This window comes from Maniola hyperantus, chromosome 19 (genome assembly GCF_902806685.2).
Source record: "Maniola hyperantus chromosome 19, iAphHyp1.2, whole genome shotgun sequence".
Taxonomy (NCBI): Eukaryota; Metazoa; Arthropoda; class Insecta; order Lepidoptera; family Nymphalidae; genus Maniola; species Maniola hyperantus.
Genome location: NC_048554.1, coordinates 3,938,114 through 3,958,787, shown reverse-complemented (window position 1 = coordinate 3,958,787; position 20,674 = coordinate 3,938,114). Strand labels below are relative to the sequence as shown.

Genomic DNA, 20,674 nt, shown 5'->3' with positions numbered 1-20,674 from the left:
TCATTCGCGCGTCGCATATAAAATCTTCGCAATACTTCGAATCGCACGTATTATACGACGTATCGTCGCCATTTCATTCAGGACATCGGAACACATGTTAGCACTATACAAATATAATGGAGCGGTAGTTCCACAAAACATTCATTATTTCAATACTGTACCATGAATGCGTGCTCCCGCGCAATCGTACGAGATTTAATCTCTTTGAGAATGCCGCGGATCAAATAATCAAAGGACTTATAGAACTAAGAATCGTTATGATTCGATTTCGATAATGGGTATACCGATACGGACTTGTATTAGAATAGTATTGATTCGGCATGCTAAAATAATGGGGACTCATTCATACTTTTTGTGTGGATATCTATTATCTAGGTAAATGCATAGAGGTTCTACTATGGTTTTGTAAATAGGAACCTCCATAGCTCAATGTAAGTAGGTAGGTTTAGAACTATAGGAGCACAATGAATTGCCATACTTACCTACTTAGAAATAAGTTCACACTAACTTGTTCAAAAGTTTTCAAATCATAAGTATAGTTGGCATAGTACGCATAAAAATAAAAATAAATCTGTTTTAGAATGCACAAGTAAAACCCTTTCATATGATACCCCACTTGATATAGTTATCTTACTTCGAAAGTTGTAAATACTAATTATTAGTTCATGATCACAATTTTTTTTTGTGGGATGTAATCACAAATTCACGGTTTTCAGATATTTCCCCGAATGCCTGCTATAAGACCTACCTACCTGCCAAATTTCATGATTCTAGGTCAACGGGAAGTACCCTGTAGGTTTCTTGACAGACCGACAGACAGACAGACAGACAACAAAGTGATCCTATAAGGGTCCCGTTTTTCCTTTTGCGGTACGGAACCCTAAAAATGAAGTACCTGTAAGCTCATCAGCATCGACATCCCTCGTGACAAGCACGGCCGCCGCGAGCGCAGCAGGGACGCCCCACGCCGCGAGCTGCAGCAGCGAAGAGTGTCGGTCGTTCCTTGCGCCGGCGGTGGTGGTCGGCGGACGCAGAACACTGGCGCGCCATGCTCCAGTCACTACCACCCACCTGGAAGCATAACTTATGATTAGTAAAAAAATCGGTCAAGTGCGAGTCGGACTCGCACGCAAAGGGTTCCGTACTTGCATGCCTGAGTGATAATATTATGATCTCAAAGGTATTTGAAGTCTGCTAATCCGCACTTGACCAGCGTGGTGGACTATGGCCAAAACCCTTCTCATTCTGAGAGGAGACCCGTGCTCAGTAGTAACTAGTGGAGCCAGCGATCGTTTGATGATGATGATGATTATTATTTGTCGCAGGGAGCCGCTGAATTCAGGCCACGCTAGACCGTGGCGTGTGGAAATCCCTACAAGAGACCTATTTTCAGCAGTGGACATCTTTCGGTTGACGATAATGATGATGATGATATTTAATTATTCAAAGTCGCAATTTTTTTCACCCGTAAACTATTTTAAGTACTGAAAGCCATAAAGCAAATTAAGAAGAAGAAGAACTATTTTAAGTTTCAAAATAAATGTTTAGCAGCAACAAAGTATTTAAAGGGCGTATGAATTCAAGTCAAGATTAATTAAGCAGTTGATATGAGCAAAAAAAACCAGCTGCTGAGCAGGTGGGCGTGCTACAGTGTTTAAGAAAATTATCCGACCATATCAGGAAAGTTGATTGTCATTTTTTAAACAATCTAGCATTTTAATGAAATGTTTGGCGATTAATTTTATTAACATAGCTAATAAAGCAACACTAATGAGACGTTTTGAAGTGTTGCCTTGTTTTAATTAAATTAAATTTAACATTTCATGCATCAAAAATAATGATAACATCAAAAAAGTTAGTAATTTGTCTATGTAAGTATAGTAAAATATGCGTATTATGATTGTATGTGCGTAATATGATACTAACTTAAAATGTAAGAATAATGTAGTAACCACAAAATAATAGTTCTCATAACAGTTGGTAAAACGTGCAGCGAGCAATTTTATATTTCTAGACGGTTAGCTTCTAAGAAAGTTCTTACTTGGACAAATAAAAAAGCTATATTTAAGGCATGTTTTCATACAATATCTGGTCCTAAAAATAAAATAAAGCATAACTCAGAGCAGTCAGACCGGCGGCGCGGCGCAGACGCAAACTTTTAAAAGCGCATTCAACATGAATGGGATGATTATTATTAATTTTAATGCTTAAAGGTGGTTTAAAGATGTAATTGTAAACTACAAACGACAGTAGAATTTTTAAATAAGTGTAGCGAATATACTGCCGCGTGCGTGTAATCGGTAATTATAATCATTAATTAACTTTTTAACCTTATATACATTGTTATCCTCACTTTATATTTGACGAACCAAAATATCTTTAGGAGGAGTCTCTCTCGAGCGTTTTTGAACGCGCTGCCCATACAAAGTTTGGTTTCTTATTTTGAATAGATAATATACAATATCCATAGCTACTAATCAATCAAAGTCAATAAAATTTTATAGAGACGCACTAGAAACTAATTTATGTGTTTGAGGTTTGTCAAATTACCGTAAAAAATGACTCCTCACGCGCCATTTTAGTAGTCAATTAAAGATCAATCTACGTTTGTATAGAGCGCGTTTCGAAGACCCTTCACTTATCTCCTTTCCTTTACTTAAAAGTAACGATCTAATTTTGAATTTTCTCTAGACTGGCTTAGAATAGTGTGAGTCTTAAACGAGCTTTAATCCAACTTGGCAGCTTGATTTCATGTAAATTTACAGTCCGTAGAGGCTCTTAAGCTCGTTAAACCTTGTGACAGGTAAATCCTCCCGAAGGGACAAGAAAGGTGTCGCCTTGTTTTACCGACACCATTATAAATTGAGCTGTCGGTATCTTGCACGTAGTTTATGCAGTATGGGATTAAGGAGAGGCTTAATGCTCCCCAGGGGTGCAGTTAAGATGGGCAAACGTTCCCCGCAGTGGCGTGTCACTGGCACTTGAACAAACAGCGGTGTCTATTTGAACAGAGCCAAAAGTGGCGATAGTCCAAACACCAATGTTTGTTCCACTGCGCTCGTATGTTTATACGGACCACGGCCAACACATGTCGGCTAACATTCTGGGTGTCTAATGTTTGTATGATTTGCATTGTGATAATTAGGTATATAGGAAGTAGGAACCCATGTGAAGCGACTGGCGGCATGTTGTAGCGGTAAATGACGACCTCCCTGGCACAGTGATATTATAAATGGGAGGTCGCGAGTTCAATTCCGGGTAGGGGTAATTTGGGATTTTTTACTTAGCTAAGACTTAAGTGGCTGGATGAGGAAGGCTGAGGACCGGGTGTGGTGGCGCTCTTTAGGGAAGGGCTATGTCCAACAGTGGACGTCCACAGGCTGATGATGATGATGATGAAGACTTAAGACAGAGTTAAAACGAGACAGAGCTATATCGTTGACATAAATCTGTCTCGTTTTAACTCAATCTTAAGTCTGAACAAAGTCAAAGTACGCTCTATAGATCTCAACCTTAGACCTGCATCATCACTTACCACCATACACCAAATGGGATCGCAGTTAATGGTTAACTTGTACCTAATGGAATAAAAATAGCAATGATGAACGGTGAGTTCAAGCAAACGAAAAATTCTATTTTTAATATCATACTAACTGAGAAGGTAGGGCATTCCCTATCTTCTCAGTTAGTATTATATAAAGATCAAACAGATGATTGGTTATATATTTTTTTGATAAGCAAACTTGTACAGATTGTATGCTTATAAGTTATAACTGAAAATACTTTTCATATGTAGAGAGCATTTTAAATATTTGAGGTTAGCTGTTGGACTATTTGAAATGCTCTCACTCTTTAGAATTTTCACTCTACCGAATTTTCTATAATATTAACATGGAAGTCTATTTCGGATGACATACACACATGTCATGTGTATTTATCGTAAAGCTGTGGTAGTATTATGAAATCAACGAAATGCAAATGATGTTACGACGAAGCGTGAACGGGTCGGAAGGAGCTTTTAAAGTTTTATTTTTTTTCCTTATACGCTGGCGTGTCGCACCTCGAGTGGCCATTAATTGATAATATTATCTTGCTGGAACCGATCCTTTCACGCTATAAAGTTTAAATGTAAATTCTTGTAGGTACCAATAATTTTGTGATGGATCGAGAAGCCGGACATAAGAAGATTTGGATTTGTTTAAGTAGGCACCTTGTAGCAATAGGTAGGTTTCATCATCCTCATCATGGTAAACCGATAGGCGTCCACTGCTGGATACAAGTACTGCTGCTCTCAACAAGTTCAAAGTTTTCATAAAACGTAAACATATTGAAAAAATCCTATTATAAAGTAAAGGATTATTTAAATGATAAGAAAGCTTGGGAATGAGTTGCTTAACAGCTTTGTGTTAGTTCTAATAAGTTTAAGTGATTTTGTGAAGTGGTAATAATAAAAAGAATACCGGGCTGAGTTTCTTGTGGGCTCTTCTCAGATCTGGGCGCGTTTGGAACCCTCGTAGCTATAGTTTTAAGTTTTCTTAATAATTTTCACCACTATATCTTAAAAATCCAACAACCGACCATCAAAAAGTGTAATTTGTTACCTATTTTGAACAAATAATTTGAATTTTATAGGTCTCTTGTAGGAATTTCGACAGCCAGTCTTGCGCCGGCGGCTCCCTGCAATTCTTTTGATGTCATCTGCCAACAATACTGCGCTTTCCGTGCAAGGTTTGGTCGCTATTATAGCACCTTGGGATCCCAACGGCAAACGTTTATCGGTTTTTCGAACTATGTGCCATGCAACCCATTGCAACTTCAGCTTCGTAACCCGTTGAGCTGTGTCGGTTACTCTGGTTCTCCTACGGATTTCCTCATTTCTGGTATGATCAGTGTTGGGGATGTTCCGAACGTGCAGTGATTCGTCGCCGGCCGGTGATCACCACTGCTAGGGCTGCCGGATGATTCCAACCAGGTGAACGATTACACATTACGATCAATAACTTTATAGGAATAGAAATAGAAAGTTATAGAAATAGAAATAACATATAACATATAACATATATCTTTATTTGCAAAAAAGGTTTGACACATAAGACTTTGACCACTGGCTCCCAAAGAAGTATAAACTGTGTCATGGGAGCCAGTGCCTTCCCTGTTACATAAGCTTTTTTTTTAATTTACAATACAATTATTGAGTATCTAACTATTACTTAATAATAAAATCTAAATTAAACAATAAAATAAGATAAATAAGTAAAATAAAATAGAATAAAATAAAAATTCACATGGCGTGTATGCATATGTGTGTGGGTGTATGATTTTGTGTGTGTGTGTGTGTGTGTGTGTGTGTGTGTGTGTGTGTGTGTGTGTGTGTGTGTGTGTGTGTGTGTGTGTGTGTGTGTGTGTGTGTGTGTGTGTGTGTGTGGGTGTGTGTGTAAGTAAGTGTGTATATTATTTTTACGTAGAAATGTGGTGTGCGCTTAAAAGTTCTTCAATACTCACATAACTAAGGTTCTTGAGGTAGGAAATTATTTTTGTTTTTGCCGAGTAGTTGTTAATATTATTAATTGTGGTTTTCCTATCAATCGCTTTATATAATAATAGAAATAGAAAATCTTTATTTGCATAATGTGTGTTTGTTACAAAAGATGATAATTATTATAAAAGTTCAACACATTAATCGTAGCTTTTCCACTGTCGTGCACAATCAGGTAGAGAAACTTGAGAAATTTCATTCTGAGAGTAGAAGCCTGGTGAGTAGTGGCTGGGCAAAAGGGTTGATGATATTGCCTTGAAATGCGTTATGAATCCAGCTGACAAAAAATATCATGGAGATTTCAAATCAACACTTATGTACGTAGCACCATTGAATTATAATGTACTAACGTCGTAGCACAGGATTTTGAGATATTTGAAAGTAGTATGATAAATATCTACCTTGTATTTGGTTTTAATTTGTTGCTAGTGTTAACCTAAATGAAGGTATGAGGCCACACACAGTTATATTCTTATTTCTCAAGCCTCGTAAATGTCTACATGACTTACATTCGGTCTCGGCTTCTTTCTCTTCTTGTATCTACGCGTACGTCCATTTATGGGTTACAAATTTTATGTTCAGATAAATTCTGCTTTTTAAGAGGGAACCAGACACGATCAAGTAACGAAACCGTCATAAATCTAAATATATAAAAGGAAAATGTGACTGACTGATCTATCAACGCACAGCTTAAACTATTGGACGGATCGAGCTGAAATTTTGCATGCATATAGCTATTACGACGCAGGCATTTGCTAAGAAAGGAATTTTGGAAATTCAACCCCTAAGGGGGTGAAATAGGGGTTTCAAATTTGTGTAGTCCGCTCGGACGAAGTCGCGAGCATAAGCTAGTATTCTTACATTTTTTGTGTCCTATGACTATTTATAGTACGACATCATTTGTAACTATAAAGGCACTGAAATGGACATAATATTGTACAAGTACGCTGAAAGACGTGTGCCATACAAAATTACAGTATTTTTTTTGCCGATTCGAAGCGCCCCACCGAGCGTACCGGAAATTAAAATTTGCATCGTGTTGACACTATGGTGATAGATCTCTCGTCACTAACATTTGGTTGCGAGTACGCTTATCATGCTCACCGCCAAAGTGGCGAAAAGTTTAGTTGCTGCGAAATCAGGTCGGCAATTGCAAGTCCAGTGGGCATTACTAGAGATCAGCGTATAAAGGCCAGTTCAGAAAGCAGGCGAAGCGAGGGAGGATATAAAGCAAGGTCGTAAAGATTCTCCTCAATCGTAACAATAAAATGTATCAACAGAACTATTTACGGAAACGAGCCTATAGATACGATGCCATTTCCTTACAAACGCCCAACTGCCCTCTTTTTTACCTATTACTTTAACTTTTAATGAAGTCTACTTATTTTCATCGTGATTTCAACCAATAGGTACCTCTAGACATAATACGTCGCGTGCAAAGATTTCCACAAAACACTGTTTTATGCCACTCGTATTCAGCGGCTTCTATAAACCAATCGATTTGAAACGTTTTTTGGTACACTTTGTTACTGTTAGAGCGGTGATAGCTTTAAAAAAACACAACATCGTGAGAAAACCTGTTAGTTCTCCATAATGTTTTCATAGTGTGTGAAGTCTGCCAATCCGCATTTGGTCAGCGTAGTAGACCCCACGACAAATTCTTCTCATTCTGCTTAGTAATGTTAGGTACTATATAGACCCCCAACAGTTGTTACACAACGAGCCAAAATACACGTTTCCGTTAGAAACAAACGACAATAAATTGACTTTAAACATCGCTGAAAAATTTAAGTACCGAATCTCTAGCTATAATTCTTTCGGTTTTATCGCGGACGTCGGAGAAATAGCGGATACTAAAACCGTGTTTACGTTGATTATAGCTAATAATTGGCTTTTATATCTCCCCGTTTTATATATCGCCTGGTTCCTCGACGTTGTTATGACTTACGCAGTTTATTACGGACTTGAAATAAATTCGGTCGGAACACGTCCGTTGATGATGCATGTGGCGAGGGACCCGGTTTATTTCGGGAGCTCGTAAAATCGATTATCCGTTCAATTCGTGTACGTCGCCGTGGAGCGTCTGCATCGCATCTCAACAGGATGCACTATTTCTGTTACACGTCGCTTTGACAGGGATCGTGTATGATATTAATGTGCCGATTCTAAATTTGAAATGGACGTTTTAACTATTTATTTATCTGAGCCATTTTTTGTTACATCTGGTTTTATAGGCGCACACAATATTTATAGTATGCGGAAGACATTCCTATTTCTTACTTGGTGCAGGAAAACGATAAATTATACCATCTACCTGTTTCTTTTTTCTTGCAACCATCTTTTACGCTTCTGGACAGACGACAGTTTTAATTAAAACGGTATATATGATAAATAACTATGATCAATAGTACATGAATAGCATAGAGTATAGACCATCGAGTTTAACATGTAGGCATAGTTAAAGGGTACCAAGACGGATAAATAAATACTTATAATATGATAAAGTGATAAACTAGCTATCGATAATTTAACAGGATCGTTGTAACTTGAAATCTGTAGTATATAATTTCACAGATTAAATAAAACAATGGGTCTGTAAAAGAAGACCATGTGGTCCTAATAAGAGATCTGAAGAATAATGAGAAAAACTGGTCTTCATACAAACCAGATACATGAATATTGATATGTGTCGAAGGGACTCATGTGAAACGTTTTAAAGCACCTTTAAAGTAAGCCCAAAATGGCAAACGAGTTCACAGCAGGTGGCTAAATATGGATACTTGAACGCACCACCACGTTACATTAACCAATCTAATTAGACCTGTGTTAGGCGCCTGATTCTTTAATTTTATTACCTAAAAAACATTCTCTGGTCGATATCGCAGGTCTGTTACGCTGGTCAAATTTAAGCCTGTAGATTAGATATGGGATCGATGATTTTGAAATGATTGATGATGAAGGGGAAAATATATGATGGATGGTGGATTACGATGAACGTGGTTACGTTGAAAATAAACAAACAGGATTCCTATTTTGGATTTTGTTTTCAAAGTCAACTGCTGATTATAAAAACATAATCACAGTTGACTTGTTATCAGTTGTTAGATATTCAGATTAAGTATTACAAAGTATTAGGACTTTTTTTATTCAGATACAAGTTAGCCCTTGACTGCAATCTCACCTGGTGGTAAGTGATGATGCGGGCTTAACTTGGAAGGAGAATCGCAGTTTTTATTAAACCCATGCCCCTTTTGTTTTCTACACGGCATCGTACTGGAACGCTAAATTGGCCACGGCCGAAGCATTTTACCAGACCAGACCAGAAATTATAGAATTCCAAACCCATGCCAGAAATCGAACCCGGGACCTCGCATTAAATCACAGCGCTTACCACTGCGCCAGGTAGGTGGTCGTCGAATTTAGGAGTAAACTTGGATTTTAGAGCAGTTCGACGACTTCTGGTTTTCTGCTTTTGGTTAGTTACTTTTTTGCTGGGAAAACCATGATTTACCCAAAAATTTGGGAACAGTTTCTTTTAAAGTTTGTAATTGAATACTGCTATTCTTTTAGTTCGCTCGGTTCTTCTACAATATTTTTTAATAATAAAAATATACCAAAATAGGACCGGCTTATAGAAAAACTGATGTCCAATAGACCGGAACAATTAATTATTTGCGGCAAAAGACAAAGTATTCAACGTTGATGCATTGCCTTCCTCTTGTTTTTCGCTGCGTTTCTAACCGTATCTAATTACTTTCCACAATCTTACTTTGAACTAATAAATATTGATCGGACTATACCAAGAACTGCAGCTTACGTACATAGAAGGTAACCCGTTCTAGCTATAGGTTCCTTTTGCTCGTTAGCTCGCAATACAACTTTTCTTTTACGGTGCTGTGCTATGTTGATTGGCTCTCATTTTGTGTATGGTCTGTGGATATAGTTCACTCTAATTCGAGGAGGATGTACTTTCCATAATAAACTTTCGTTCCTAGGTTGTTCCATTTCACAGAGATGATATGACTTTTTTTGACACAATGGAACGCATGAGGCTTCATGAAATACAACTCTCATAATATGTATCAACGGCTTGCCTTTGATCATGTTTGCCGTGGTTGCCACTTCTGGTATTAAGAGCAGTGTGTCTTCTGTTAACCCACACAGTGCCTTGTGTCCCATAGCACCACCCTAGCACGTTCCCAGAACACCACTGCTTAAATATCACATAAATGTCTGTAGACTCGTTGAGTAAATAACAGCTACCCATGAACTTGACACTTGTTATTTACACATGCACAGTTTACAATATTATGTAAATTAAAAAAATGCACAGGTACATAGTTGATACCTACGGAAAATATAATTACGCCCAATTAATTCCTCGATTAAACGTGACGTTTACTCGACGTTTGTGAAATCGGCACTAAGTTGTATAATCTAAAACCTACGCAGCAAAGACAAGTTGATTATAGCAATTTTATATTATTTTGTAATAAACAAATAAATAGTAATTATAAATTTTCATTGATCACCTAACTAATAATAAAAATAAATGAATAAAACAGAGCCCAGAAAAAGGTTATACCTACTATTGTAATTAAGTCTACTTATTTGTATAACATACGTGTGTAAGTCCCTACAAGAGACCCTATGTCTCAGTGGACGTCTATCGGTTGATGATGATGATGTATTTACATACAGTATATCAAAATTCCAACAATATAAGTGAGACACATCTTAATTAGACAAGTTATCTTTTTACTCTATCATAATATTATTATGGTTGGAATGAAAACATGTGAAGCAATCACCGTAAAGAAATTCTAGTTTTTGTCGGTACTCGTTTCTCTAAGTCCGTCAATTGGGATAAAAAGTGACTAGGCTTTTATTACAATCTAAAATGTTAAATGTAAGTAGAGATGGAAAGCTCTCGAAAGCCAAAATTGAAGCATACATACTACGGACGATCATGAACTGCTTAATGGAGCTTACTCATTAGTGTAAGGAGAAATAACGAACTACTAAGGGCCTCCAGAGTCAGTAGGTATAAGTAGTCTTTAACTGTTGGTCATCTTCAGAAAAAAAAAAAACACGTACCTACTTAATTAAAATCAAAAGAAAAGTAGAGTCAGATTACTCGATGAAAATGTGTGTGTTTGTAAGTGTTTCTTAAATTTTAAACTCTACATAAAATTGGTTGATGGGGGGGAAATTTTTGCTCCTGAACTAGAACCTTTTCATTTGACTAAGTATTTAATGTGACTAATTTTATCAAAACTATGTACACGTTGTTAGGTAGGTATATCATAACATATTGCATGCTAATAGGCAGAATTTGGCTGTACCTTTTTGTTTTGTAATATCTGCACTGGTTACCCATATTCGCAATAAAGAAATTTGAATTGAATTGAATTGAATTTTGACAATAAAACAGAATACAATAAATAGCAGGAGCGTGAGTGAGAGCGAAAATTTAAAGGACGAGCTCAGCCATGGGCCATAACAAAATTTTTTGTTTTAAAAGACCTTTTAAATGAGAAAAGTAGTGAGGAACAATTATAAAATACTTATACTTATATACGAAAGTGTCTCTGGCTGACAACTTCATACTTTGCTAGAACTACCGTACCGTACCGTAACCGTACGTTATGCCGTATGCGGCGTTTATACAAATCCCTAGGCCTAGTCCGTATGCTCCTTTACACCGTTGCGTCTCCCAAGTCCCAATCGATGTCAAGATTGATCAAGAGCGTAGGCGTGTTAAGCATCTAGTTATAGACGGCACGACTTGACGGTACCGGTTTATAATAGGTGATTACCGTTTGACGGATTGACCGGCACCGCTTTTATTGCTCAACTTTATTATACACTTAAATATTTTTCCTGCTTGTTTGTGTTGGGTAAAACGCCCGATACTTGTTTTAGACCTTTTCAAGGTTCCGTACACGAAGGGTACCAACGGGACCCTATTACTAAGACTGCGCTGTCCATCCGTACGTCCGTCTATCTGTCAGTGGGATGTATCTCGTGAACCGTAATAGGTAGAGATTTGAAATTTTCACCAGAAAGTGAATTTCTGTTGCCGCTATAACAATAAATAATAAGAATTTCAAAATGATATTTCTTGTACGATGGTACGGGACCCTTCGTGTTCGAGTCCGACTCGCACTTAACCAATTTTTTTATTTTTAGGGTTCCGTACCTCAAAAGGATAAACGGAACCCTTATAGGATCACTTTGTTGTCTGTCTGTCTGTCCGTCGAGTAAGACGTAATAGACCAAGTGGGGTGTCATATGAAACAGCTTTACCTATACATTCTAAAACAGATTTATTTTAATTTTTATACTAGCTTATGCTCGCGACTTCTATGCTCCGCGTGGACTACACAAATTTCAAACCCCCATTTCACCCCCTTAGGGGTTGAATTTTCAAAAATCCTTTCTTAGCGGATGCCTACGTCATAATAGCTATCTGCATGTCAAATTTCAGCCCGATCCGTCCAGTAGTTTGAGCTGTGCGTTGATAGATCAGTCAGTCAGTCAGTCACCTTTTCCTTTTACATATATAGATTATGTGATTTATCGTGCAGAATGTCGATAAAATACCCGAGTAGGTACCTACGGAACCCTGACTCGCACTAGGCTAGTTTTTGGCTTTTTAAACTAAGTGACTTGTATTTGATTAAACTATGTATGATCTAACGATGCGAACCCAATTGTAATCAAAATACGCGCTAATCGAATTAACCGCATGAAATATAACGCTGATACAAATATGGTGTCTAGAATTGATCGGTAACGAGTCGATGGCGAGTCGTTTTCCACAGAAATGCCACTTTTTTCTTCTTCTTATTTTTGTTCGGCTCCCGGGAGCATTGCCTCCATTATAAACAAGTGCGCTCACCATGCTTAGCGATTGGTATTTCAGGACAGAATTTTTTAACAATTTTATCACTAAGTATAGTGATAAAATTTACACATTAGGCACCTACTGACTTGGAGATATGAGTTGCTCTGACAGCTCTGATAGTTCTAATAAGTCTTAAGAAATATTGTGAAAGTTGATATTAACTTAACGAGGAATAATTTGCTATTATCCGCTGAAACAGGTCGAATCTGTATGGTGCAACATGTAGCATGCGAAATGCACCGCCCGCCCTCCCACTGCTAAACACGCAGGAAAAAGCAGCCACCGGGCAAGCAATACGCGCCACCACCACACAAATCCATAACACACTCGATGCACGTTTCGCCCCGCGACATCGGAGCATCCTCAGGAGATGTAGACCTTACAATGCACAATTGCAAAGCTTTTGGTTCATTGTATATCATGGACTTCCCCAAAGTAACGTCTGCTTCTATACAATAATTTAAAGAAATTAAAAACACGACTGCTCTGCCATTTTTTTTTTCAAAATGTATAGCTAGTGTCTAGTGTCCAATGTATAGATATTAGATAATGTAGCAATTCTAACAATACCCCTAACCCGATACATCCAAATCTGTTCAGACATATTTTAGCAAGTTATGGTTGAATAAACAAGCTCATTTATATGAACTCATTAGGATCTACACTCCTTTTTTTGGGCAGTCGTGTAAAAAGAAGATCTGGAATTTTTTGTGGACTTCTTCTCAGACCCGGGCGCGTTTAGAACCCACGTTACTTTACTTAATTATTGACAGTCAAAAAGTGTACAGTGAATCAGGTGGGGAGGTACTTCATAAAATAATGTATTAGCTGTTCTGTTTTTTCTTCGTTTATTAAGAAAAGATTGAGTAACTATTTAGAAATACACATCAAAATAATGATTATTTTAAGCTACGTAGGTACTTAGATAACTAGAAATACGAGAAATACATACTTAGTAGCAATTGTATTTGACGAATATAATACAACCTGATATTAGGTACAATTAGCAAAGCGCGACTATAAATACTTTCGCTTATCTTTGACCCATCTTTATTATCTCGGCCAAGATGCGGCCAAAGTACAGATTTCTCGGTCAATTATCCTGATTATCGTGATGGAATGGTGTCCGTAGGCGTGAGGAATAGAGTGAGGGTGTGAAAGAGATAGTGTTATCTATGGGTGGTAGGCGTGAAAGAGACACGTGCGGTACAAACTCAGGCCATGCAGCTTATCCAGAGATTCTCAACTTTTCAGTGAAAATTAGCTTACCTTTGCTTTTCAACTAGGTACTCATACTGTTTTATGAGACATTGGTACTGATTCTGAGCAAAACCTAATTTTAGAGTATTCACATACTCTTCTTACTAATGTAATATGAAAAGGAGAGACGCAGTTTGTTTCGCGAGCCTACTGTTTAAATTTGTAGCGTGCAATAAAATTTAGAGTCTTTAAATGTAAAGTTAAAGTTCATGTTGTGTCCCTTTTTAGCATTGTTAAAAAGAAAAGGAAGCAAATACTCTAAATTTAGTTTAGAGAAAGGCAACGGTGCCATTGTGTTTCTTTGTTAATTTATTGGGTTGTCTTTCGATCACGTCGCAACAGAGCAACGGATTGGTGTGATTTTTTGCATGGGTATAGTTAGGTAAAGACCTGCAGAGTGACTTAGGATACTTTTTATCCTGGAAAATCAAAGAGTTCCCACGGGATTTTTTAAAAACCTAATTCCACGCGCACGAAGTCGCGGGCATAACCTAGTAAACCATAATTGGCTTTAATATTTGTTAGCTTATTGAAGTTAGTTTAATGAATTGGACAATATTTGACTCATCCGATGTCACGCGATCTGTGGCGGGGAGCCATCTTGAATCGATTTGTATAAATACCAGTGTTTGAAGGTTTTTAAGCAGTCTCGTTCCGACTCGAGACTCAACGACTATTAAATACTTTTGTGTTTAGGTCGATATTCTGATTAAGTGGTTACAATAGCAATTGTGCCCTCTAATCAAGTTAATATTGCAGTTAGGTTATTATAAAGATTAAATCTCTCGATAAGCCTCTACGCGTTGTGATCTATATCCACGTGCAAGCTTTATATGAGGGAACATTTTAATAACTTATAAAATTAGTTAAATTTAACCTGCTTTTCTGACTATTGCTTTTATATTGTAGTGAATAAATGAACAATTTTTGAAAGTGTCAAAAAGACTCTACCTACCACTTGGAAAGCCGTAAGTATGTATTTTTTAAATAAAATGAACAGACTTTTTCAGCACTCCTCAAGTCCTCAGCTCTTTTATCAAAAGTTAACGCGTTGAAACTTTGGAAAGCGTTGGAAGGCTCGTGCTTTTCCTTCGACTCTCGTTAAGAGCTTTTAACGAGCCGACCTTGCTTTAACGACTTAAACGAGACAACAATACTACAAACAATATTATGCAAGACAGGGACGGAGCACCACGCGGTCAACAAAGCCGACTAACAAGATGAATTCACTGAATCGAAAACATCTTAAACGCCACAATTAGTCACTGAATAATAAAACTTATTATGTTTATTTAAGGCGCTTTTCCTGATAAACAAACATTCAGTAGTTATTTGACAGCTGCTAACTTGAACTAACGAGAATGACTCAGGCGTTAGTACAGGTTTGCTTCTAAAAAATAAACCATTACGCAACGTAATTGGATTCATTTTGGAATGAATGGAGACACGTACGTACTATAGAGGTTTTCGAAAGATGTTTCTGAAAATTTAAATTAGTTTTCGTGACGGGATTCATATAAATTCAGATAAATATATGACTAGGACATGTTTATGGTAAAAGGATTTTATTCATAAAATAACGATCCTTTTAACATATGGTTCACTATTTCGAGAAAGTTTAACGGACAGAAAAAAACCGGCCAAGTGCCAGTCTAACTCGCGCAACGAGGGTTCCGTATTACAGTCGTATTTTTTCGACATTTTGCACGATAATTCAAAACTATGATGCATAAAAATAAATAAAAATCTGTTTTGGAATGCACACGCAAAGACCTTTCATATGAAACCCCAATTGATATAGTTAGGTATCATACTTCGAAAAATGAAAATACTAATAATTTTATTAGTTCATGACCACAATTTCTCTTTGTGTGATGTAAACACAAATTCACGGTTTTCAGATTTTTCCCCAAATGTCAGCTATAAGATCTACCTACCTGCCAAATTTCATGATTCTAGGTCAACGGGAAGTACCCTGTAGGTTTCTTGACAGACCGACAGAAAGACAGACTACAAAGTGATCCTATAAGGATTCCGTTTTTCCTTTTGAGGTACGGAACCCTAAAAAACAGAGATTTCGACCAAGCAGCTGAAGAAGGTTTTTTAGTTTAGATGTACTTAGGTAGGTATGTACCCTACTTGATCAAATAGGCATGAACCTCCCTCACATTTCATCATCACCATCGTCAACCATCGTCGGCTCACTATTGAACACAGGGTCTCTCAGAATGAGAAGTGTTTGGCCATAGTCTATCACGCTGGCCAAGTGCGGATTAGTAGACTCATATTAATTACTACTACATATAAGCTACGTATTTGAATTTCGATGGTTAAAATGAGTTCCGAAAAATGTTTAAAATCACGAAAGGTCTGGTAGCCTTCATAAGGGCCACTTAATTTGATAATAATTATTCTACATAATTAAAATTAATCGAATTCAAATTAGTTTAATTTTTGCCGGTAATTACAATAAAATCGAACTTTAATTTCAAAATCGAAATGTGTTGCTCTCATTTAGTTAAGTAAGTTAAGTATGGAGATTCGATTTAACTTGTCAATTCACTAACTAAAAGGAAATACAAAACATTTTTTTTAACTTAAGTAGGTAGGTACATAATATTTTTTATACTGAATTTGTTTGGTGGTTCTGACCAATGGTTCTGACCAAATAAATTCAGCGAGGCCATGGGCATATACCCAAGAAACTCTTGGCCCATGAATGATCAGATTTTGGAAATTTAAAGATGTAGGTGCCTACATTTTTTGTAAATACATAATCTTAGTCACAAAATATTGATTTAAAATTTAAATACATATTTACCTACTTAGTATTTAGTTTTTAAATTGTAGATTCATACCTATCACAATAATCAAAATTATTTAGTTTTAAACCTCTTCATCATAAATACCTATCACAAAATTATTTAGTGTTCAGAAAATCAGCTAATTTATTTACACTGACCGCTGGAATTTTAAAACTCTATGAAATAATATAATGCGTAGATACATTTTAAAAACAACAGAGGTAAACCGTTTTTTTGACATGACAGCTGACACAGAGTTAAAATAGCGAGTGAGATCTCAAAATGTACGCACTAAAGTTTAATAAATGTATATGTAGTATGTAGTTATCTATTTATAAACGTACTAGATGATGCCCGCGACTTCGTCCGCGTGAATTTCGGTTTTTGAAAATCCAGTGGGAACTCTTTGATTTTCCGGGATAAAGAGTAGCCTATGTTCTTCCCCGGGATGCAAGCTATCTCTGTACCAAATTTAATCAAAATTTGTTAAACGGATGGGCCGTGAAAAGCTAGCAGACAGACAGACACACTTTCGCATTTATAATATTAGTATGGATAATGTTAGTATGGATATGGAAGTATGGATGTTGTATAAATTCAACGGTAAGTTAAAATGTGTTTAGTAAGCTTACCTAGTAGTAAACATCAGCGCTAACATCCTATTCCAAATGACTACACAAACAAGAGAACGCTCGGTAGAAACAAACACATTAAACAACTAGAAGCTTGCCTTTGCGTGAAGTACCTCATATTTGTTCCTGGATGTGTACATTTCCATGTTAAAAGTACAACTGTGGTAGGTACTACTTGAAACAACTATTATTAAACTTAGAGCCTTTGGAACAGTCTATTCTTCGAAAACTCAGTCTCTGAACAGGCGATGGAGAGCTAGCTATAGTTTCTCTAGGTAATCAAATCAGAAATGAAGAGATTTGTAGTAATCGACATAGGCTATGGGTTGCGAAGCTGAAATGGCAATGGGCAGGGTACATAGTTCGAAAAACGGATAAAAATTGGGGTCCCAAGGTTCAGGCATGGCGACCTCATATATACCGAAAAAACAGTTTTGACGCCTTCTTTTCTTTTATTCGTCATACAAAAGACATCAACGCGCTCTACAAAAAATATTCTTCGATTTATATTCGATATTTTTTTCATACCCATTACCCATAGAATATAAAATGGTCGTGAATTATTTATAAATACGAAAGCTACACAAAAACCATCGCTCCACCTGTCAGTCCGTGTGCTTGTTTCTATAAATTACAAATAAATCCCTGCTGTGTATGGTTTATGGACATGATGGCTCGGATCTTAAGGCGGTTGCACACTACGAAATAAAACCGTTAAAAATGAAGACAAAGGTTAAAATACTGAGTTTTACTGTCCTAGATGGAATTTTTTCATACAATTAGCTGCATTGCGGCTGCCGAAATGCTTTGTTAATTCATACAAAAGGACGTGTGGCTAGACTGGCGCAATTTGATATGTAGGCTAGTAATTGCATATAAACAACAAGTAAACTAAGAAATCAGAATTTTCCCCCTCCACGGGTCCCTGCGTATGGTCGATCTCTTATTCGATCCCGGACATGCATCTCTGACTAACGGTGAAGAAAAACATCGTGAGGAAACCTGCATGCCTGAGAGTTCTCCATAATGTTCACAATCCGCGCTTGGCCAGCGTGGTGAACTGTGGTCAAACCCTTTTTATTCTGAGAGGAGGCCCGTACTCAGTAGTGAAACGACGATGGGTTGACGATGATGCTGATTTATCCTTGCATATCTCCATTCCGCTTCGCTCGTCGTTACATCAGTGCAAACGCACCCTTATTTTTATATTTATTGCACAATAAAACTGAACGTCTGCATGAATTAACACAGCAAGACATCACTTGCAATTTACAAGTTGCTTTCGAAAAACTCTGCTTTTGTTGGAGCTTCATAATCCAATTCTAAAATCTATATTTATCGGAGACCACCAACATCGAATCTACCGATCAAACCAGCATAAATAAATAAAGGGTTTTACTGTTCAAGTAAAAGAAACAGGAATGTATACGTACCTGCAATATAGATACTTTTTACAAAGCTCATAAATTAAATTACACTTAACTATTAATTTATTTAACGCAAGAAATTCAATACTAAAAAAAAATAACTTACTTAAATTAATAACCTGCAAAAAGTTTAATTGTGGTAATAACTAAATAAGTACAATAAGTAGGTACCAAGGTTCAATTGCCATTTTTTTCCATATTATAACTATCGATCTATTCATCTACAATTTTTTTTATTCTAGCATGTTGCATATAGGCCATATATTCATATAATATCACAAAGCTAAATCGAATAATATCATGTTGATATTATAGGCAAGCAAAAGGCAAGCAACGATATATCATACTTATTAGGCAGTCGTGAAGAAGCAGGATCAATAAATATTCAAAAAAACTGTAAGTTTAAATTCCTTACAGAAAAAATTGAAACTCCCGCTGCGTCGGCTGGACCGCCATGTTTGATTCTATCTGTATAATTAATCAGGTGATTAAAATTTAAGTATACCTACAACCAACATCTAGACCCGGTGTGCGGGCGTCGCGGTCATTTCAAATAATAAACGTTAGGTACCTACGTAAAGATTTTTTTTTTTTCTTCTTGTCAATCATTCAATTCCTTTTTACACATTTTCATTTTAGACCCGATAATACAGCTTTAACTGATTAAAAATTGGGCTTTAAGTATTCTGGGTTAAAATTATCTAAAAATTGTCTAACGTGCAAAAGGGGGGTTTTCAATGAATTTTCCTCCACTAAACATCACTATAGAACATAATAACAATGTTTTAAAACCACGATATCACCGCATCACTGGCATGCACTTTAATAAATTAGAGGTAAATCCTCAACATGTTGTCAGCCTAAGTTTTAATCCCTTTTATCAGAATAATAAAATTAATCTAGCGATTAAGGTGGCCGTGTTTGATGTTGGCTACGCCTACGGTGAAACTGCATGTCACTTTGAATTTCAAGCGACAACTTTACAGGTCGCGTTTCATTTTATTTACTCGTCTATCTTTTTTAGAATACCTACCTATTGCTAATATCTTAAGTATATATACAGTAAGATGATATCAGCGACTTCGTTCCGGTATAAAAAGTAGCCTGTGTCCGTTTCCGGGATGTACACTGTCTCTGAACTTTTCGCTAAAATCCGTTAAACGGTTAAAAACTTATAAATAAGTAGGTTTTATAGAATACCGTGGTATAAAAGTTATGTCCTTATCCAGAATGCAACTCTGTAAGATACTACACGGTACACCGTCAACGTGAAAAGATAACAGACAGACAAACACACTATTCCATTTATAAGTAATATCAAGTAGGTACGGCTTGTTTTGAATAATTTTGCAATAACGAGTAAGTAGGTATTTGGTTGAGCGCTCTTGGGAATTATAACTTTTACAAGCTTTTCTAGCGGTTGAGGATGTTTTTGTTGAAAAATTAACGTTCGCAACGAACTGTTTACTTGCAATAATTAAAAGTTTACGAGCATAACAAGTACCTACCTATATGAAAAATAATATAATTATTATATCATACATACATAAAAAATATTACGTAAGTATAATAATTATAAAATATCATATTAAATTCATCATTCAATAACTAGTACCTATTCTACCTAATCATTTGTGTTGAAATTATTAAACTACTTATTTAAAGCAAGAGTCTAACTATTTAGAGGTCATCTTAAAGATACTAAAAATGTTTTATTTTATATCTGGTAGGTAGTATATCAAATGTTAGCTTCTAGATAAACTTTCTATGAGGTTTAAATAAACATACTGACACTGCTAACCCAAAGATTTTTTACATCGCAAAGCGATCTTTTATCTTGGATTTAATTTACTTATTTTCAAAATCTTTGAACGTGACTGCTACTTTGTATAGAGCATAGATTAATATGTATGGTATAGAGGAACTAACTGACATAAATCGACACACAACTTAAACCCTAGACAGCCTAGACTAGAGCCTAATTAGAACTTAAAGCCTAGAAATTCTCGCCGGAGCGAGCCATCTACTTAAAATATACGACTACGTGCGAAACCACGGCGAATCAGTTAGTTTTAAGGTAGGTATTCCCGTATTCATAAAAAGCT

At 36.5% G+C, this 20,674-nt stretch overlaps 1 protein-coding gene across 1 annotated transcript in view; it reads right to left on the bottom strand.

The window, feature by feature from the left end:
• fz4 (frizzled 4) overlaps window positions 1–20,674 on the bottom strand; it is a 53,078-nt gene that overhangs the window by 5,802 nt on the left and 26,602 nt on the right. The window contains exon 2 of the mRNA XM_069504917.1: window positions 896–1,071. Within this exon, the coding sequence (XP_069361018.1) occupies window positions 896–1,071 (176 nt within the window). The remainder of the gene's footprint in view (window positions 1–895; window positions 1,072–20,674) is intronic.